Here is a 19,248-nt window from a genome sequence, read left to right as displayed (position 1 = left end):
ACTCATCATCACCATCCCCTATCACCACCCTTATCCACTATCACAATTAACGTACTGTCATCCACAATCACTAACATTACAATAAACTATCAATCAATCAATCAACCATCCATCCACACAGCAAATCACCATCATCACTATGCACTTCACCACCATCATCACTATCCCCTTCACTACCATCATTCACTATCACCACTATCATCCATCAACACCATCACTATATAACCTCCCATTTACATAGCTTAAATGAAAGGGAGGGAGTACATCACCATATCACTATCATTATCACGTACCATTACCACTCACCACCATCCTCCACAACTACCACTATCATGATCATCTACCACCACCCATCCACACAGCCTAAGTGGGTGGGAGGGAGTACATCACCACTATCTATCACCATCACCACCGTTTTCACTGCAACCACTCATCTACACACACACACACAGCTAGGTAAATATAAATAAAATATAATAATAATAATAATAATAATAATAATGATGAGCAGCCTATATAAACATAATAGTAAATAAGTGAAACCCAGAAATAATCCTACAAGTCAAGTCTTCAAGAACATCAACCTGTACCATAAACCCACAAGAAAACAATTAAAATCACACTATTATTGCTTAGATTCCTGCTTGCTGAATCTAATCCATCTTCACACCACCAAGAATGACAAAACAAACCACTGATGCATTTCAACACTTTATATTCTCAAGTCCGTCATAATTGTGCTTCTTTGAATGCAAACACACATACATACATACACTCCATAAAATATATCAGGTGGCTCTTAATTAATTACCTGGAGGACTTACTTAAGGTGGCCAGGTAAGGTCTTTCAGCTGGTCCTTCACTGCCAAGGCCAAGGGCACCCCTGTTAGCATACATCACAGTCACATATCACTGCCACACCCCGGGGTAGAGAGGGGGTGTAGAGGTGGGAGAGGGGTGATGGGTGAGAGCTGAAGGGTGCTGAGGGAGTGCTGAGGGCTGCTACTGGGTGCTGAGTGAGTGCTGCTGAAGGGTGATAGAATAGAGAAGGTCTGTAGAGGGTTGTAAAGGGGTGCTGAGTAGTGTTAATATTGCTGAACGATGCTGAAGTGTGATGAGGGTGCTAGGGCTGTAGAGGGGTGTAAAGGGGTGCTGAGTAGTGTTAATAGTGCTGAACGATGCTGAAGTGTGATGAGGGGTGCTAGTATAGAGAGGGGCTGTAGAGGGGTGTAAAGGGGTGCTGAGTAGTGTTAATAGTGGTGAACGATGCTGAAAGGTGATGAGGGGTGCTAGTATAGAGAGGGGCTGTAGAGAGGTGTAAAGGGCTGCTGAGGGGTATTGAAATGTGCTGAAGGGTGCTGAGGAAGTGCTGAAGGATGCTGAGGGAGAAGTGAGGGATGCTTTAAGGGTGCTGAGTGTTGCTGAGGAAGTGCTGAAGGGTGCTGAGGGAGAAGCAAAGGATGCTGAGTGTTGCTGAGGGAGTGCTGAAGGGTGGTGAGGTCAGCTTTAAGGGTGCTGAGTGTTGCTGAGGGAGTGCTGAAGGGTGGTGAGGTCAGCTTTAAGGGTGCTGAGTGTTGCTGAGGGAGTGCTGAAGGGTGGTGAGGTCAGCTTTAAGGGTGCTGAGTGTTGCTGAAGGGTGGTGAGGTCAGCTTTAAGGGTGCTGAGGGAGTGCTGAAGGGGTGTGTGAGGGACTGAGGGTAGCTGAAAGAGTGCTGACAGGTTCTGGGGGCTGATGAATAATAGTAATAAAGTATATGAAAGAATTTAAGTAAAGTAAAGATAGCAAGCAGCAGCAATAATGAACAATAATGACAGGCCAGTAAACAGTGAATATTCCCAGTGATGTGAAGGCAATATTTGGCTTGTTGACATATAAACCAAAACCACGTCAGTCAAATACACCCACTGCTCACCCTCTTAACACAAGGCAACCAGTGACTAACAGGAACTAAGACTGCAAAGGAAGCCTGTTGACCTCAATTCCCCAAGGTTATAATTCCCAGTAGCTCCCCCTTGGATCTGCCCTTGGGAACAAAGCTGTAGAAGCTGTAAAAAGGAGCCAAGGAAGCTGAGAAAGGCTGGCAACAAGTGATATGGAATACATCAGAGGTGGCTGATGCAAAGGCCAGCACCTCCCTGAAACCACATTGCATGAATCAAATCGGTTTACACAAGGAGCGCAATGACTTTGTTCCACATGGACTGGGTGAGGCTGGGGTTGAGCGTGGCCAGCAGCAGGATGGGTGAGGCCAGGTGGTAGGGGATGGCCGAGTGCTGGCTCAGCAGGGTGTAGCAGGACACCAGCCAACTCAGCAGCTGCATCAGGGTCTTCCTCCACTCCGGCTGGCCTGAGAGTGTCACCAGGGAGGGCAGGAGGAGGTGGTCCCTGAGGGGGGGCGTGTCAGCCAGCACCTCCATGCTGTTGGTTGCCCACAGCCCGGACCACACCACCAGGCTCATCACCAGCAGGTCCAGGTAGAAGCTGACGAGCTGCCTCTGTTCGTGTGCCGCCACCAGATCATCGCCACGCCGTTTCTTCATGTGCTCCTGCAGGCGCCCCAGCAGCTGTAGGAACCAGGTGGTGGCCTCGGTGACCTGGCAGCGGGTGACCAGCGTGGAGGACATCACCCGCAAGAGGTGTGAGCGGTCCCCGGGCAGCGTGGCAGCAGAGTCCACCAGGTCGTTGAGCCACGGCAGTGCCAGCTCCTCTGTGTCACGCTCGGCTACGTGGCAGCGTAGCACGGCAGCGCGGTACAGCCTCTCGTCTGTCACCTCCCACCACAGCGACGGGGAAGTCAGCCGCTCGATGTGCTTCTGCGGCAGGTCGGCAACGCAGGCCTTGTAGACGCAGTATAGCTCCTCGTCGGTGGGGTCCATGTGTTCATTCAGCGCCTCCACGGCATTGCTCAGCACATTCCTGTTGGTGTCGAAGATGAAGTCGGCTGTCAGGTTGGGACGCAGGGCCTCTAGCAGCACCTTCATGTGAAGTGAGTCTTCCCGGCGCTGCTTGAAAACATGTGCCAGGAAGGGCTGCAGCACCGTCGGGGGCAGGCCACGCCCCAGGTGGTCCAGCAGGCCAAACAGCACCACCTCGTCCTCCTGAGTGAGGGCGCTGCCAGTGTTGGGTGTCAGCCACTGGGTGATGATGGCGCTGGCTGACCCGGATTTGTTGCACTGCCGCCCCGCGATCTGGAAGACGCTGTGTCGGAGGCGCTTTGTCCACTCATAGTTGGCGAAGGCATGTGCTGAGCTCAGCACCTTCTCCAGGAAACTCCAGTTGAGGACAGGGTATGGTCGAGACAGTGACTGGCCCAGCGCCGCCATGATCAGCATGCAGCTCCTCAGCAGCCGCTCCTTCCTGTGGGGGTCATCACAGCTCTCCATTTTGGCAGGGCATTCCATGAGGAAGTTGACCAGTATCCTGAGGGTTGAGTTGTCCTTGAAGAAGTTATAATTGGGAGGCTCAGGCTGCCCCACGGTGGCCCTGACGCCCCGCCGCTTGGCCTCCTGCACGGCCGTGAGGTAGATCCCCTTGGGCAGCGCTGCCACCTCCCGTGCCACAAGACTTTTCACAAAACTCTCCACGTACTCCAGGTGGGCCTCGGGGCAGCCCGTTATCAGCTTGATCCAGCCCAGGCCGGGGACGTACTCCAGCACGTCCTCAGGCTTGCGTGCTGCCTCGAAGGGCGTGGCCGCCTTGCTGGCCGGCAGCTGGTGTCCCTGCCGAGCGTACTGCGGCAGCATCTTGAGGGTGTAGCTGTCATAAGGAAACTTCTCCAGGGCTTCATAGGCTGCCTTCACCACTGAGAGGGACCTGGGGGAGGGGATGGGAGAGTGAGTGTAGTGAGGAACCTCATGCAGACTACACTACACAAGTAATAAAAGTAAAAAGTAGAACCTGACCTCACATGCAGGCCAATGGGCTTCCTGTCATCAAGAGGAGGCAACACTCTTTCACCAAACTCAAAAAAACACTTTGACAACAGACAAAGGGATGCCACAAGGACAGGTTAAGCCTAAGGATGGCAGACCTCCATGAATCAGCCCAGTCCTAGAGATTGGTGGGTCAATCCAAGGTGAACTTATATTCACAATAATACCCCAAAATGGAAACATGATTCTTACATGAGATTCCTAACTTCAACAGTAAAGAGAACAAGTTCAGGGTGTGGCAGAGACCTGAGTAAATCAGAAACAACCCAACCCTGGAATGACCTTATACTTACAATTACTCACCAAAATGAGAACATATTCCATAAAAAGAACAAATTAACGGTGTGACGGAGGCCAGAGCAAAGCAGTTAAGCCTTCAAAGGTTGTGAGGCTAAGACAAGCTAAGGAGTGACGGAGGCCTGAGTGAAGCAGCCAAGTCTTACAGGAAGGTGAGGCACTCCAACACTAACTAAAGCTCCACAGACAAACTAAGGCATGGCAGATACCTGTGTGAGGCCGCCCAGTTCCAGAGGATGATGAGGCAGTCGGACGTGAACTTCTCATACTCCGCACTCTCCACCTTCAGTGTTGGGATGAGGGCCAGCAGCGCACATAACTTCTCCGTCACCCCCGGCCGCTTGTCCCTCACCAGCTTGGGGGCCACGACTCGCCAGGTGGTGCGGAGGTCAATGACTTGGTTGGCACAGAGGTGGTAGATGCCGTCCAAGGCAATGAGGGTCTGTGCTGTCCCCTGCTCCCCGTGGCACTCATTGAGGAAGCCAGAGAGGAGTGGAAGAAGCTCCTCGCCGTGCTGGGTCGGCCTGGAGGGGAAGGAAAGGGGTGAGGTGTTTTAGGGGTGATGAGGTACAGGTGAAGGTGTGCTGGAGAGAAAATAAAGAAAATAATAATGACAAAAATATGAAGAACTTGGAGTAAAGAAAGGTGACAGTGTTCAGGGAGAGAGAAAAGGAAAGAGAGATAATAAGGAAAATGAAAAGACAATGAAAAGATAGATAACATAGACACACAAAAAGAAGAAAGGGATAGAGGTAAGGCTAGTGAGGAGAGAAAGAGAAAAGAGATAGAGGAAACACAGAGAGAAAAGACAGACAAGCAAAGACAGAGAAAGAGATAGACAAACAGACAAAGAAAAAAAAAAACAAGGCCAACAAACAGAAACAAAGACAAACAGAGACAGAAGACAAACAAACATACAAACACACACACTTGGACTTGCACACTTTGCTCCCCACCAAGAAAAGAGAGGGAGAGGAAAAACAGAGAAAAAAAAAAGAGGCAAACACAGACAGAGAAAGGAGGTGAAAAACAGAGATAGAAAATAAACAGACAAACAAACAAACCATGCAGTCACTTGAGCCTGCAAACACTGGTCACCACAATGAAAAAAACAACAAAAAAAAAAGAAAAAAAAAAGGAGAAAAAAAAGAGGCAAATAGACAGAGAAAAAAAGTATATCACAAAACAAAACAACAACAAAAAAAACAGCCACACATTCACTTGGACGTACACATGATCATCACCACAAAGAAAAGAATAAGACAAAGGAAGGACAAAAAAGATAGACAGAGGCAAAGAGACACAGAGAGATAGACAGAAAGAGAAAAGAGAAAACAAAAACAGCCCCAGACTCACTTGGACTTGCACACGCTGGTCACCACAAAGGCGCGGGCAATCTGCAGTTCGGTGGTGTCGATGGACTTGTCGTGGAGGAAGCGGGAGAGGTAGGAGTAGGTCCGCGGCTCCACCTTCCACAGGTCGTGCACCAGACGCAGCACCAGCGGACGGAGGGACCCGGACGACCACAGCGCCATCAGGGTCTTGAGCACCTGACCCACACACAGCTGAGAGAGGGAGGAGGTGGCAGGTTAACTTTATATTAGTTCCTTCCAGTGGGCGAATAGTTAGCTAATGAGAAGGAGAATGTGTCGTGTTAACCTCTTCATCCCTCTTGGTTATTTTAGGGCGGTTAATACTGAGCTAAGAGAAAGAACATATCTCCTAATAAGGAAAAAAAATACTACTACTACTACTACTGCTAATAATAATAATAATAATAATAATAATAATAATAATAATAATAATAATAATAATGAAATACAATGCAGTTCTCGGGAATGGATCATAAAGTAGATAGGAAGATAGATAGATGAAGATGTAAGAAAACTCAGCTATCAAATTACAATGATCACTAAACAGGATGCCTCACCAAGAAGAAAAGTGTGTGGCCAATATTCTCAAAGATTTCAGGGAGCGACCAACACACCCACAATTGGTAAGGCTTCTGCAGAGGTTTTATGTACTTCCAAGGGCAGTTCCATAAGCCTAGTAGTAGTTTAACAAGGCTACACCACGAGCACAAAACACACTCCTGAGAAGTTGAGAACCCAACATAATCTCCTTTGTGGCCTTCAGAAATATGTATTTTTGTGAGTACGGCTTTTGTAGAGGTTGTGGGTATTTCCAGGGAAAGTTCTATAGGCTTAGTGATAGTTTGACGAGACTTCTGCACCGTGAACACAATAAACCTCTCTTTTGGCCACTCTATACTGATCGCTACATGAGAGCAACAGTTAGTGGGCTTTTTTTCTTATATATATTCTTTTTGTTGGCCTTGAATTGCTCTCTGTGCTGAAAAAAAGAACAAAAAAAACACTCAAGAGAACAAAGCCAATCTCCTTGTTGCCCTTTGGAAATATTCGCCATGAGAGCTGAAAGGATCCGAGACTTTTGTTAGCTTTTTTTTTTTTGCCCTTGAGCTGCCTCCCTAGCTGGAAAAAAAAGAGAAAAAAAAAACGGGTCCTGAGTTACGAGCATAGGGGACACCTGCCTTGTTGACGGCGAGGGAGGGGAGTGTGTAGAGGATGGTGAGGCGCGTGGTGGGGTCCGGCTCGCGGCCCAGGCGGTACAGCACCATGGGGAACACCTCCAGCGCCAGGCTCCTCTGCTTCATCACCTCGCGCTCCAGCACCTGCGAGGAAGACAGGATGGTGAGGGCTGAAGAGGGGGGTGAGGGGTCTCTGGGTTGTATTTTAAAACATTTCGTCGCCCAAGTTCACATATTTGACATGGCTTTCGTAGGAGCTGTAGGCCTTTCCAGGGGTAGTTTTATGACCCTGGTGGTAGTTTGACCCTTCTGTGCCATGAACCTTAAAAACACTTATGAAAACCCGATTGATCCCCTCTTTGACCTTTAGAAATAGTTGATGTAAGAAGCGATGGTGTCTTAAAATACAGCCCCCTCTCTCTCTCTCTTTCTCTCATTCTCTGTTTCTTAGCTTGTCTCTGTCTGTCTGTATGTTTGTCTTTAGTCGTTCCTTCTTGCATTCTTTCTTTTTGTCTGTGTGTCTCTCTCTCTCTGTCTCATATCTCTTACTCTCTCTCTTTTTGTTTCTCTTGTCTGTCTGTCTTTTCATCCTTTTTATTCCATTCTCTACTTTGTCTGTCTGTCTGCATGTCTTTGTCTCATATTTTCTCTATCTTAATTTCTCTCTGTCTATCCTCTTTTCTTCTTGCGTTATCTCCTTCTCAGTTGTCTGTCTGCCTCTGTCTGTCTGTCTATCTCTATCTCTGTCTGTTAGTCTGTTTCTCTCTCCCTCTCTCTCCTTTTTCATCATTCATTCTTTCTTTCTCAGTTGCTTGTCCATCTCTATCCTTTTCTGTCTGTCCATCCATCTGTCTGTCTCTTTGTTTGTCTGTTTCTCTCTCCCTCCCCACACAGACCTTGGTAGCCTGCTGTACAGACTGTGGCGTGGAGCCCTGGTAGAGGAACACGGAGGTCACGATGGTGTGGTAGAAGCTGGAGATCTGGTTGGTGGAGGCGGCGAGTTTGGTGAGCCAGTCGGAGGCCAGCTGCGGGTCCTTCACCAGGCGGTCCGAGAACTCCAGCGCCGGGAGGAAGGACACGAGGCTCGGGTGTATGCAGCAGAGCGTCTCCCAGTGCTCGTTGCCTGGAGGGGTTGTTGTTGTTTTTGTTAGTTTTTACAGCAAAGGGAGATAGACAAGAAAATGAGAAAAAAAGAATGAATGATAAAAAGGAGAGAGGGAGAGAGAAACAGACTAACAGACAGAGATAGAGATAGACAGATAAACAACTGAGAAAGAAAGAATAATGAAAAAGGAGAGAGAGGGAGAGAGAAACAGACTAACAGACAGAGATAGAGGCAGACAAGTAGATGAGAAAGAAAGAATGGATGATGAAAAGGAGAGAGAGGGAGAGAGAAACAGACTAACAGACAGACAGACAACTAAGAGAGAATGAATGATGAAAAAGGAGAGAGAGGGAGAGAGAAACAGACTAACAGACAGAGATAGACAGACAGACAAACAGAGATAGAGGCAGACAAGTAAATGAGAAAGAAAGAATGGATGATGAAAAGGAGAGAGAGGGAGAAACAGACTAACAGACAGAGATAGAGATAGACAGACAAACAACTGAGAAAGAAAGAATGCAAGATGAGGAGAGTGGAGAGAGAAAAACAGATTAACTAACAGACAAATAGAGACAGACAGACAGACAGACAGACAGACAGTAGCTAAAGGGTAAAATCCAAAACGACAAAAAAAGCCTGCTAAGAACTACTCCTATACGTAAAAGAAAATATAATAGAGTTGGCAGACTTCAGATGACCTGGAGATGGTGTGTGGAGGAAGATATGAGAAGGATGAACGCCAGGGAGGAGAGAGTAGAGGACCCGGAAACAGTGCTCAGAAGGGAAAGACTCCGATGGTTTGGACATGTGAAGAGAGCAAGGGAGGATACAGTGCTGGGAGTTTTGGAGAGATAGGAGGTAGAGGGAAGGAGACCAGTTGGTAGACCTAGGACTTCAGGGAGGAGAGAGTAGAGGACCTGGAAACAATGCTCAGAAGGGAAAGACTCTGATGGTTTGGACATGTGAAGAGAGCAAGGGAGGATACAGTGCTGGGAGTTTTGGAGAGATTAGAGGTAGAGGGAAGGAGACCAGTTGGTAGACCTAGGACTTCAGGGAGTAGATAGACCTGGAAACAGTGCTCGGAAGGGAAAGACTCTGATGGTTTGGACATGTGAAGAGAGCAAGGGAGGATACAGTGCTGGGAGTTTTGGAGAGATTAGAGGTAGAGGGAAGGAGACCAGTTGGTTGACCTAGGAAAGCATGGAGAAGGTGTATACTGGAAGACTTGGCATTGATGGGATTGGATGAGCATCAGGCAGAAGACAGAGTAGAATGGAGGAGAGCCATAAAGCGTCCAACCGCTCAGGAAGAGTGAAAACGGACGAAATGATGATGATGATGATGATGTTTTTTTTTTTTTTTTTTTTTTTACAACAAAGGAGATAGCTCAAGGGCACACAAAAATAGGAAACAATAATAAAAAAAAAAGCCTGCTACTCGCTGCTCCTAAAACAGATTCATAGCCCATCCAACTCCATATGGTAAAGTAAGGATGTTAAATGAGGAAAAGATGAAATGTTGGTAGATGTTTGTGTGATCAAGAAGCCTTTGGAACCTAATCTAACCTTTCCTTTCTAGGGGTCACTGTCTTTTCAAGTAGCAGAATATTGTTGGCACTTCTCTATATTCTTTGTTTGAGCGAGGCATTATGAAGAAGTCAAGTGCAGTGTGAAAAAGCTTCTGGTGAAATAATACTCATGAAAACCCAACTGATCTCCTTTGTGGCCTTTGAATACATTTACTGCATGAATCAAATACATTTCTTATGGGCACTTTTTACTTTTGTCTGTTGTGGGAGCGGTGAGTAATACTTTTTTTCTACACTCTTTTTGTTGCCCTTGAGCTGTCTCCTTTGTTGTAAAAAAAAAAAAAAAAAAAAAAAAAAAAAGATAGCATGGACCTGAATCACATGGCATCCAGTCATACATAAATACCTCTAAAATCCACAAATCCTACCAGCCAGTTGAGTGTTAGCCGACGCCTGGGCTGGTGTGGCCTGTACGAGGGAGATGAGGGCAGCGGCGGCAGTGGTGAGGCCCGGGACAGCTGTGCAGGGGGCGGAGAGGACCTGGAGCAGCGAGGGAAGAAGGCGCGCCCCGATGAGAGGGTTGCCGTCCTTGTGTGCGAGAAGAGTGGCGCCTGGGAAGAGTGGGAAGGTGAGAGGGGCAGAGAAGGGTGGAATTCTTTCGTCAATATAACCTAATCCCATCCCTTTCATCAAACTAACTGCATTCTCTCCCTCTCATCAACCTCATGCCGTCCCTTTCTCTCTCATCAACCACACTGCAGTTTTTTACCTTCCAACCACATATTTTCAAACCTTTCCCTCTTTACTTCAACAACAACCTAACTTCGTCTTATTTCACAGCAACCGAAACAGCTTAGAGGTAAAAATAAACAAACAAACAAAACAAAACATCAAGGCTACCGCTGCATACCTAGCTGGAGGAGGCTGACTTGGAGGCGGCCAGAGGTGAGGGGCAGGACCTCCGCCAAGGCACACACCGTCACGTCGCAGCCACGCCCAAGCCGGGACCCGAGAAGCCGAAGGTCACGCTCCAGAGTCCTCGTCCCCAGCCCATGTTTCTGTGGATGAGGTGGAAGGTGAAGGGATGGGTGTGCGCAGCATTGCCAGATTATCGTACCAAGCATTGTACTTACCGTTTTTAGACACTTAACCCAGTAGCAGCAGGGATCATGTTTCTTAATGGTCCCTCCAAGCGAGAAAAATGAGAAAAAATCACCCCTCACACAAACCATTTCATAATATATATCAACGCATTTGTGATCAGATTATGTATCATCTATTTTGGGGGGTTTATATCATGGCACAAATTTGGCCTGTTGCTGCTACACGGTAAGGCCACAAATTTGGCCCGTCGCTGCTACCGGGTTAACTATAGCAAAAAGACACTAATAATTAAATCTTTCAACAGTAACCATAAATAAATGTAGTTATTGGGGTGGAGGAGACAGTTTTTCAGTCGGGAATCGGAAAACATAAGAGGCTGAGGGTGCAGGGTGAGGTGGGTTGAGGTTGTATTGGGTGTATGTGTGTTTGTGTCCTTGTTCTCATCCCTTGTTTCTGTGGGAGAGTGGAGGGTGACGGGATAGTAGTGAGGTGTGCTGGTTATGGATGTGTTTGTTTGTGTTGGGTGTATGTGTGTTTGTATTCTTGTTTCCAGCTCATGTTTCTGTGGGAGGGGTGGAGGGAGACGGGATAGTACTAGTAGTGTGGTGTGCTGGTGTCAAATGTGTTTGTGTTGGGTGTATGTGTGTTTGTGTTCTTGTTTCCAGCTCATGTTTCTGTGGGTAAGGTGGGAGGTGAAGGGACAGTAGTGTGTGGTGTGCTGGTGTCAAATGTGTTTGTGTTGGGTGTATGTGTGTTTGTGTTCTTGTTTCCAGCTCATGTTTCTGTGGGTAAGGTGGGAGGTGAAGGGACAGTATGAGGAGTGTTGGTACTGTTGAGTGTATGTGCGTTTGTGTTTGAGTTCTTGTTTCTGGCTCATGTTTCTGTGGGTAAGGTGGAAGGTGAAGGGACAGGTGTGAGGAGTGTTGGTAGTGTTGGGTGTATGTGTGCAGGGATGTGTGTGTTTGTGCATACTGGTGGTGGGTGTGTCCACCGACTCTATTGCAACTAACACTACTACCACAAGTTATTTCCACTACTACTACAATCATTTCAAACTTACTCACTACTACTGCTTCTATTCCCACCCTTAAAGCCAAGTTCGCCCTTCCCAACGTGCCACGGGACAGACGGAGCACTAATGTTACAGGATCACGCTAGCAAAAGTTTCAATCGTTACTGCTCAGCTCGTGACTAACACAGCTCTTACTGCCTAACCCCCACTAACCTAACCTCACACGACCAACCCCCACTATCCTAACCTCACATGACCAACCCCCACTAACCTAACCTCACATGACCAACCCCCACTAACCTAACCTCACACGACCAAACCCCACTAACCTAACCTCACACGACCAACCCCCACTAACCTAACCTCACACGACCAACCCCCACTATCCTAACCTAACCCACTGCTACTACAACCATTTCACCCTCACTAACTACTACTATTTTTATGCCAACCCTTGATATACCTAACACAGATCTCACTACCTACCCCCACTAACCTATTCTCACACTACCAACCTCCAAAAACCTAACCTAACCCCAACAAGCACTAAAAGAAGGACTGAGCCAAGTGCCACCCCAGTCCCCACTCACCAGGGCTGGCGGGAGGGCCATGAGGAGGCAGGGCAGGATGGCGGACTGGAGGCGCGTCAGGTTCTCCCTCACAGACATCGTGGCCAGCGTCGTCAGCACCATCACCTTGCGCTCCACGTGGTCCCGGCTTGTGTCCTGGGGGTGGGATGGGGGGGGGGTTAGGAGACCACTGAGAGATGCTTAATGGCTTGAGTCTTATGGGGGAGTTATGAGGTCATGGTTATGGAGAGTTTGTTATCTATCTCCTCTCGTTTGATGTACAGTAAATGCTCAATAGAAAGAACCTTGATGATGCGAATTTGATGTAATGCATGAACTCTTGTGTCCGGTAGGGGGTTATGAGGTTATTAAGGGATGCTTATTGTTGAACTTTTTGTCTTTCTCCTTGATTGAAAGAACCTTAACCCAGTAGCAGCGGGGATCATGTTTCTTAATGGTCCCTCTAAGCGAGAAAAATGAGAAAAAATCATCACTCACACAAACCATTTCTTAATATATATCAAAGCTTCTGTGATCAATATATGTATCATCTATTTTGGGGGGTTAAAATCATGGCACAAATTTGGCCCGTCGCTGCTACACGGTAAAGCCACAAATTTGGCCCGTCGCTGCTACACGGTAAAGCCACAAATTTGGCCCGTTGCTGCTACCGGGTTAATATAATGCATGAAATCTTGTGTCTTCTATTAGGCTAGCCATTACCTTGATGTGGAAACTGAAGATGAAAAAATATGTGAGACTAATGTGGATGGCTTTTTATTCACCATCAAATCTTATCATTACTTTGCTGAATAAATAAGATAAGAATGAATAGGAATACATCACAAATCTCCTCTTGGGGAACTCATTACTATGATGGGGAAGATAAAAGGAGAAAGACCAATAATTAAAGTAGGCTAAAGTAAAAGGAAAATAAAATAGAAAAGCAAGACACCGGCAAAGTGTACGGAAAAACAGAGCTCAGAGCAAAGTGAAGTATCTAAGTGTGTAGAGTTAAGTATTTGAGTCTAAATAATGATGATGAAGATAAATAAGTGACTTTTTATTCCTCGTTATATCTTATTGTTTACTTTGTTGAATAAAGAATACATGAGTGAAACAGAAGCATATCAGAAGTCTCCTCCTGGGCTAGTCATTACCCTGATGAGCGCAGGACAATGGTGAGCAACACATGAATGACTTATATTCTCACCCAGCCATTACTCTGAATAAACAAAATAAGAATGAAACACAAAGACATGCATTGCCCCCAGAGGCTAGTCAGTACCCTGATAAGTGTTGCAATGCGGCAGAGCAGTGGCACGAGGCTGTGGTGCGTCTGGGCCGAGGCGAGGAGGGCGAGCAGCGGCCGTGCCAGCCACAGTGTGCCCTCCGTCAGGCAGAAAGTGTGGAGCAGCAGCGGCCGGAGCTGACTGGAACTGCCCTCCCTCACCCTGCAGTGGTGGTGGTGTGGAGGTGGTGAGGGTGAGTGGTGGTGGTGAGGATGGTGGTGGTGGGGAGGTGGTGAGGGTATTAGCTCAGTAAAAAATTAATACCTAGTTAAAGGAACACTATCATAAAATCCTATAAAAGCACAAGTACATGAGAGGTAAATAACTATATGAGAGCGATGAATCAGCAAACAAAGAAACAATAAATGCCAATAAAAGTAAAAACATTGCCAGAAAAAAGTTCAAAAACTAATCAGACATATTTTTCATGAAACGAATGATACAACACAAACACTGAAGGTAAAAAAATGGAATAACTCTATAAAACCTCACAAAAAAGTTGATATTCCTTTAGTGCTAAAGAAATAAAGAAATAAAATGTACTCAAATTTCATAAGAGGAATGATATGACAAGGCAAATGATAAAAATAAAAGAAAAAACTATTAATAACTGCATCATAACTCACACAAAAAAAGGTCTATATTCCTTCACTGCTAAAGATGGACACAAATTTCATAAAAAAAAGGACTGATGTAAAAAAAAAAAAAAAAAAAAAATGTACTGACAGGATACCAACACATAAAATAAGTCAATATTCTTTCACTGTTAAGTAAATAAATAAATAACAGGGTCAAAAGGTTAGAGGTCAGTCCAGCACCCCCCACTTTACACCTCACCTCTTGTCAGGGTGTCGCAGGAGGTGGGCGGCCTCCTCCAGCAGGGCCGGCGCCAGGTCCTGCCGCTTGCTGAGGAGGGTGACATAGGGGTGCGTGGGGCCGGTGGGTGGGCCGGTGAAGGGGCATGTGACGGCCGCCTCCTCCCCCTCAGCGGTGGACAGCAGCAGCACCACCTCTGTCACGCCCTGCAGGAGCACGCTGGGACACCTGCACAGAGGAAGGAAAACATTAATTTATTTTATTTACTTATTTATTTATTTTTTTACATTAGAAGAAACAGTTCAAGGGGAATAACAAGACAAAAAAAAGTCCACTCAGCACTGCTCCTGAAAACAAATAGAAAATTATTAATATTTCCTCAAGCATTTCTGCTCATTCATTTCCACTCTTTGTCTTCCTCTAATTATTTTCAATGATTCATTTGTACTGTACTTGATCTTAAGTAATTTTCTACAAACTTTCAAATGATTACTTTGTGCTATACATGATTCAGAAAGGCTCTGTGTTATATAGTACTCTCTATTTTTTCTACAGTAACAGCAATTCTAAATAAATCATAAACATTTCTATTGGTTTCATGATGTATGGGTGATAATCCTTAAGTCACAATGCAATTATTTTTTTACAAGATAAAATTTTGTACACATCATTAAATCCTCATTTAGGTTACTTATCTATGCCAAATAATAAACAACATGAATGCAGCAGTGGATGGAGTGGAACAAGCCTGGCAGACAAGTGGTGAGTGCTCAAACAATTGGTACCTTTAAGAAAATGTTAAATGAATTCATGGCTAAGGAGGACGGGTGGTGATATAGGGCATTGGGAAACCACTCCCCTGCCCTGAGTAGCCTGACTGGGCACTTGCAAACTCCTTATGTTTATGTTCTCAAAATGCACTTTCCCACAATACTCTGACTAAAATTCAATCGCCTATTTAGTTATTAGGCTACACAGGCTTTTAGTATCTTTTTGTTTTGTGTGTGTGTGTGCCCTAACTGAGCTGTATTCTTTACTGTAAGAAAAAAAAAATAATCTCTCTCTCTCTCTCTATTGATTTCATGTTACGGCTAGCAAGTTTTTTAGTGCAACAGTTCCTAGCCCACAATATTTACCCATACGCTTACTTTGCATTGGTCACATCTGCCAAGAAGTTCTGCAGTGTGGCCGGGGCAGGGAGCTGGCCAGAGCGGACCAGCGTCATCAGCGCCTCCATGGCCAGCGCTGCCTCTGTCGCCCCCCCAGTGTTGGCTGTCTTCCATAGGATCTTGACCTCTTCTGTCTGGGTGGTGGTGGAGGAGGAGGTGGAGGAGGAGGAGGAGGAGGAGAAAGTAGAGGAGGGGGAGGAACAAGACAAAGAGGTAAAGTGTTGGAAGAAAGGTGAAAAGAAAAAGGAAAATTTCAGTTAAACATTTACAAACATTGATTAAACTATGAACGAGAGCATAGATGTCCTTCTTACCATGCTTAATGCTTGACTGGGTATACCTCTCACTATAGCTATTGTGAACATAACCTAAGGAACAGCAGTGGTAAGGTAGGTCTCAGCTCAACTACATAACATGCTTTATATAAGATTGATTTTGTGGAAGTGGATTTTAAACTATGAAGACCTTAACCTAAACACCCACCCACCCATCCACCTACCCACACCCACACACTCTTCTTCTTCTTCTTTTGACCTGTTCCGCTTTGTATCGCTTCTTAGGTCCTCCTTGATACTTCTTTACACTTCTATAATTCACTACACACACTTAATTACTACACTGTGCACACTTCACCCTGCACTGAGCTCTGTTTTTTTCTGTTCACTTTGCTTTCTGTTTTCTTTTCTTCATTTTAGCTTACTTTTTTCTTTTCTTTTGGATTTACCTTTACGTACATACATGCCTCCTCACCTCATACAGAACTGTCTCAATCTTGTACTTCTCCAACAGAGTGTCGTAGAGTTTGGTGATGGCCTGGAGGAACAGAAGATGTGAAGTGTTATCAGCCATACAGTTACTGAGATTATGGCATAAATACCAACCGCATAAATATTTGAGGATCTGCCAAGAGATTAAGGGGTGAGGCATGGTGCTCTGAGATGGTTTGGACATGTGAGAAGAATGAATGAAGATGACTTACTGAGGAAAGTGTATGAGAGCAAGATTGAGGGAGATGGTATCAAGGGGAGACGACCAGTAAAATGCGTCAAAAGAGTGGACTGGTGAGAGATTTAGCAGGTGAAAGATTGAATGTGCAGAGAGGGAGTGCTGAACAAGGAAAACTGGAGACAAGTAAATTATAAGAGCAATGAATTTAACTTTTAGAAATGACAGAGTGATTAGGTAAAGGTAGAGGAAGAAGAGAGCAGACCAGCTGGAAGACTGAAGGTGACTTGGCAACGGTGTGTGGAGGAAGACATGAAAAGGATTATCAGCAGAGAGGAGAGAGTATATGATTGTCAAGAGTGGGAGAGATTCATAGCCTGTCTAACTCCAAAAGGAAAGATAAGGATGTTGAAGAAGAAATAACAATGATTAGGAAACATGTTAACAAGCTTTAATTTGAATAGAATGAAATATTTACTCCTCAGTCTCATCACTTACTTGGCTCTGAAGGAAGACATTGCCAGAGTTAATCTTCTGCTCATACTCCTCCATTGCACCTCACTCCTCCGCCCCTGAAACATTAATTAGGATAAATGTATACACTCACTCCTTTCCTCCTGTAGCTATCATTGTGCAATAAACTATTGTCCAGATACTCTTCCTTTCCAACAAAAATAGGCAATTCAAGGGCAAGAAATGGAAGATACAAAAAGGCGACTACAGTACTATTCCAACAAAAGTGACAGTTAAGGTAGTCTCACTGGTGTATCAGTCAGGCATGTTGGACCACTTATCTCTCCCAGCTAGTCTGGAACTACCAGGTGGGAGTGGCACTACCAGATGAGTAAACTCCCCTCCCCTTCCCCTCCAGATTATTGTTAAACAAACAAACAAACACATAAGCTTAGGTAGTGTAGTGGTTAACCCAGCTAAGTATGGATCCATGGGCCAAGGTTAAATCCTGGCCTATGGCAGTCTCATTCATTACACTGGTGAGGTATTATAGTATGGGGAGGATGGCAACGTATCATTACTTAGTAAGCCAATGCCTTATGGCCTGGTTGATAACTAGTGAGGGAGGTGTTTGGTGTTCACTGACCCACTGCTCAGTAAACAGACACTCCAACAGGGAGCAGCTGGGCCAAGAGAACCCAGTGTCACGGCCCAGAAGTTACAGAAACAGCAGCTACGCATGCACGGGCGACTCCAGGGCAAGGTAAACAAACATGGACTAGCCTTGGCGGACCAGAACGACACTCATACTCGATCGTGTGAATCTAATTAAGCTATAAATCATCTGGTTTGTTTGCCTTCATATACTGACAGCATAAAGTGTGTTATGAGTGGGCCACATAGACAGGTTTCGAGGGTTTGTGGAAAGAGAGAAACTGTGTTTGGTTTGTGTGAATAGTGAGTATCTTTGTTAATTGGTAGGTGTACAGTTGTTCACATGATACCTTAAAGTTGCATTTTGTGTGTTAGCAGCATATACGTGCCGAAAATTCCCTGCGTTTGTTTCCTTCGCCCGCGCATGAGCAGATCCTCGTTTGTAACTTCTGGGTCGTGACACCGACACGCTGCACCCCCAACAGTGGCGGCGACGAACATGTGTCAGCACTCATGCAACAGACTGACCATGTGCTGAATGTACAGGAACACGCCCCAGGATCCAGCACGTGGTCAGGGCGAGGTGACCCACACAAGGCACCCCGACACAGACAAGGGTGCCGGGCAGGGCCGTGTGTCACGCTGCCCGGCACACTGCAGGTCACGGTCGGGAGTTTTGCCTTCGTGGCGCCACTCCCTCATGTTGTCCTTCACTCTCTTACGTCCATCTTTATCTTTACTTTTCTTTTCTCCCTTTACCCAAAATTCCTGTATTGCTCTTTCCCCTGCCCCGCCTTACCTTGCCAGCTGACGTCCACGGCGGTTTTGTTGTTGTTGTTGTGGCGGTGATGAGCATAAGCCTTCCCAACGGGGCTCCTAAACAGTGCTGTCATTATCATTCATCTACTGCATTCTCTATTACACTCTACTTCATCTACTACGTTAATCACTATATACTACAGGAAGAAAAGAATGAGGGAGGGAGGGTAAAAAGTAAATGAAAGAAAAAGATATTGGTGAAAGAAGAAACGAGGAGAGAGTAGGGAGAGGGAAGGAAAGGGAGGGTGAAACAAGAGTAAAGAGAGGGAAAAGGAAGGAAAGAAGAGAGGAAAAGAAAGGATAGAGGAAGTGAGGAGGGGAGTGGGAAGGAAAGGGTGAAGCGAGGGAGTAAAGATCGAGTAGGGAGAAGATTAGAAGAGAGGGAAAGAAAGGAGAGGAAGGTGAAAGAACCGTGAAACAAGAGTGAATGCAAAGAAAACAGATGAAACAAATAATTCTAGACTTCATCCAAATTAAACAGGAAAGACAAGGGAAATAAACCACACATCTGTTTTGCATCTTTTATTTCAACACGATATCATGGAGAGAAAACGAACACTTCTATAGTATAAGCCTGAACTCTTGCCTTAACGTAGGTATAACGATACTTACGCTATATAGAAGGAAAAGTCCCCTATTCAGTAAGTAGTTAATGTTATATATATGTGGAGCCTTTCTTCCTTTCCTCCTTATTAAGATATGTATAATCTCCTTGGAACACACATTAAATATTTTTTGCTGGGGCGGAATCTTTAAATTTGTCTATGTTTATCTGTCTGTCTACTGCCTGTTAGCATACGTATATCTTTCCCTTCCTGTCTGTTAGCTTGCCTGCAAATGTACTTCTCCGCCAACCTCCCGTCTGTTTAATGGTCTGTGTCTGTCTGTCTACATTTAGGCTACTTGTTTCCATACATATTTCTTTGCCAACCGGTCTGTTTAACTGTCTGTCTGTTTGCATATATATATATATATATATATATATATATATATATATATATATA

The 19,248-nt window shown here is 45.6% G+C and overlaps 1 protein-coding gene and 1 long non-coding RNA gene across 3 annotated transcripts; one reads left to right on the top strand and one right to left on the bottom strand.

The window, feature by feature from the left end:
* Nucleotides 1-680: 680 nt before the first annotated feature.
* Nucleotides 681-1,798, top strand: LOC126993434 (uncharacterized). Of its 2 annotated transcripts, none has more exons than XR_007747828.1 (3): nt 681-1,111; nt 1,277-1,603; nt 1,645-1,798. It is a non-coding gene; the product is annotated as an uncharacterized LOC126993434 (long non-coding RNA). The 2 variants fall into 2 exon arrangements; XR_007747827.1 differs by having other exon boundaries at nt 682-1,050; nt 1,128-1,603.
* On the bottom strand, nt 1,752-18,276 carry LOC126993433 (focadhesin-like). Its single transcript, XM_050852551.1, has 14 exons — nt 18,225-18,276; nt 16,817-16,890; nt 16,124-16,186; nt 15,353-15,507; nt 14,226-14,432; nt 13,385-13,550; nt 12,118-12,252; nt 10,322-10,469; nt 9,840-10,022; nt 7,675-7,901; nt 6,782-6,922; nt 5,587-5,795; nt 4,440-4,754; nt 1,752-3,814 (listed from the first exon to the last, which is right to left on the bottom strand). Exons 2-14 carry the CDS (start codon nt 16,868-16,870, stop codon nt 2,167-2,169), a joined length of 3,651 nt encoding a protein of 1,216 aa, XP_050708508.1. The 5' UTR covers nt 16,871-16,890; nt 18,225-18,276; the 3' UTR covers nt 1,752-2,166.
* Nucleotides 18,277-19,248: the final 972 nt, after the last annotated feature.

Source organism: Eriocheir sinensis, unplaced genomic scaffold, assembly GCF_024679095.1.
Source record: "Eriocheir sinensis breed Jianghai 21 unplaced genomic scaffold, ASM2467909v1 Scaffold612, whole genome shotgun sequence".
Classification (NCBI taxonomy): domain Eukaryota; kingdom Metazoa; phylum Arthropoda; class Malacostraca; order Decapoda; family Varunidae; genus Eriocheir; species Eriocheir sinensis.
Note: the sequence above shows the minus strand (reverse complement) of the source record. Positions and strands in the feature narration are given on the sequence as shown.

Coding starts and splice junctions, on each gene's coding strand:
- LOC126993433 (XM_050852551.1), bottom strand. CDS start 16,870: ATGGAGGAGTATGAGCAGAAGATTAACTCTGGCAATGTCTTCCTTCAG. Junction 16,187..16,816: donor ATGTCTTCCTTCAGAGCCAA/GTAAGTGATGAG, acceptor CTGTTCCTCCAG/GCCATCACCAAACTCTACGA. Junction 4,755..5,586: donor ACCAGCGTGTGCAAGTCCAA/GTGAGTCTGGGG, acceptor CTTCCCCTCCAG/GCCGACCCAGCACGGCGAGG.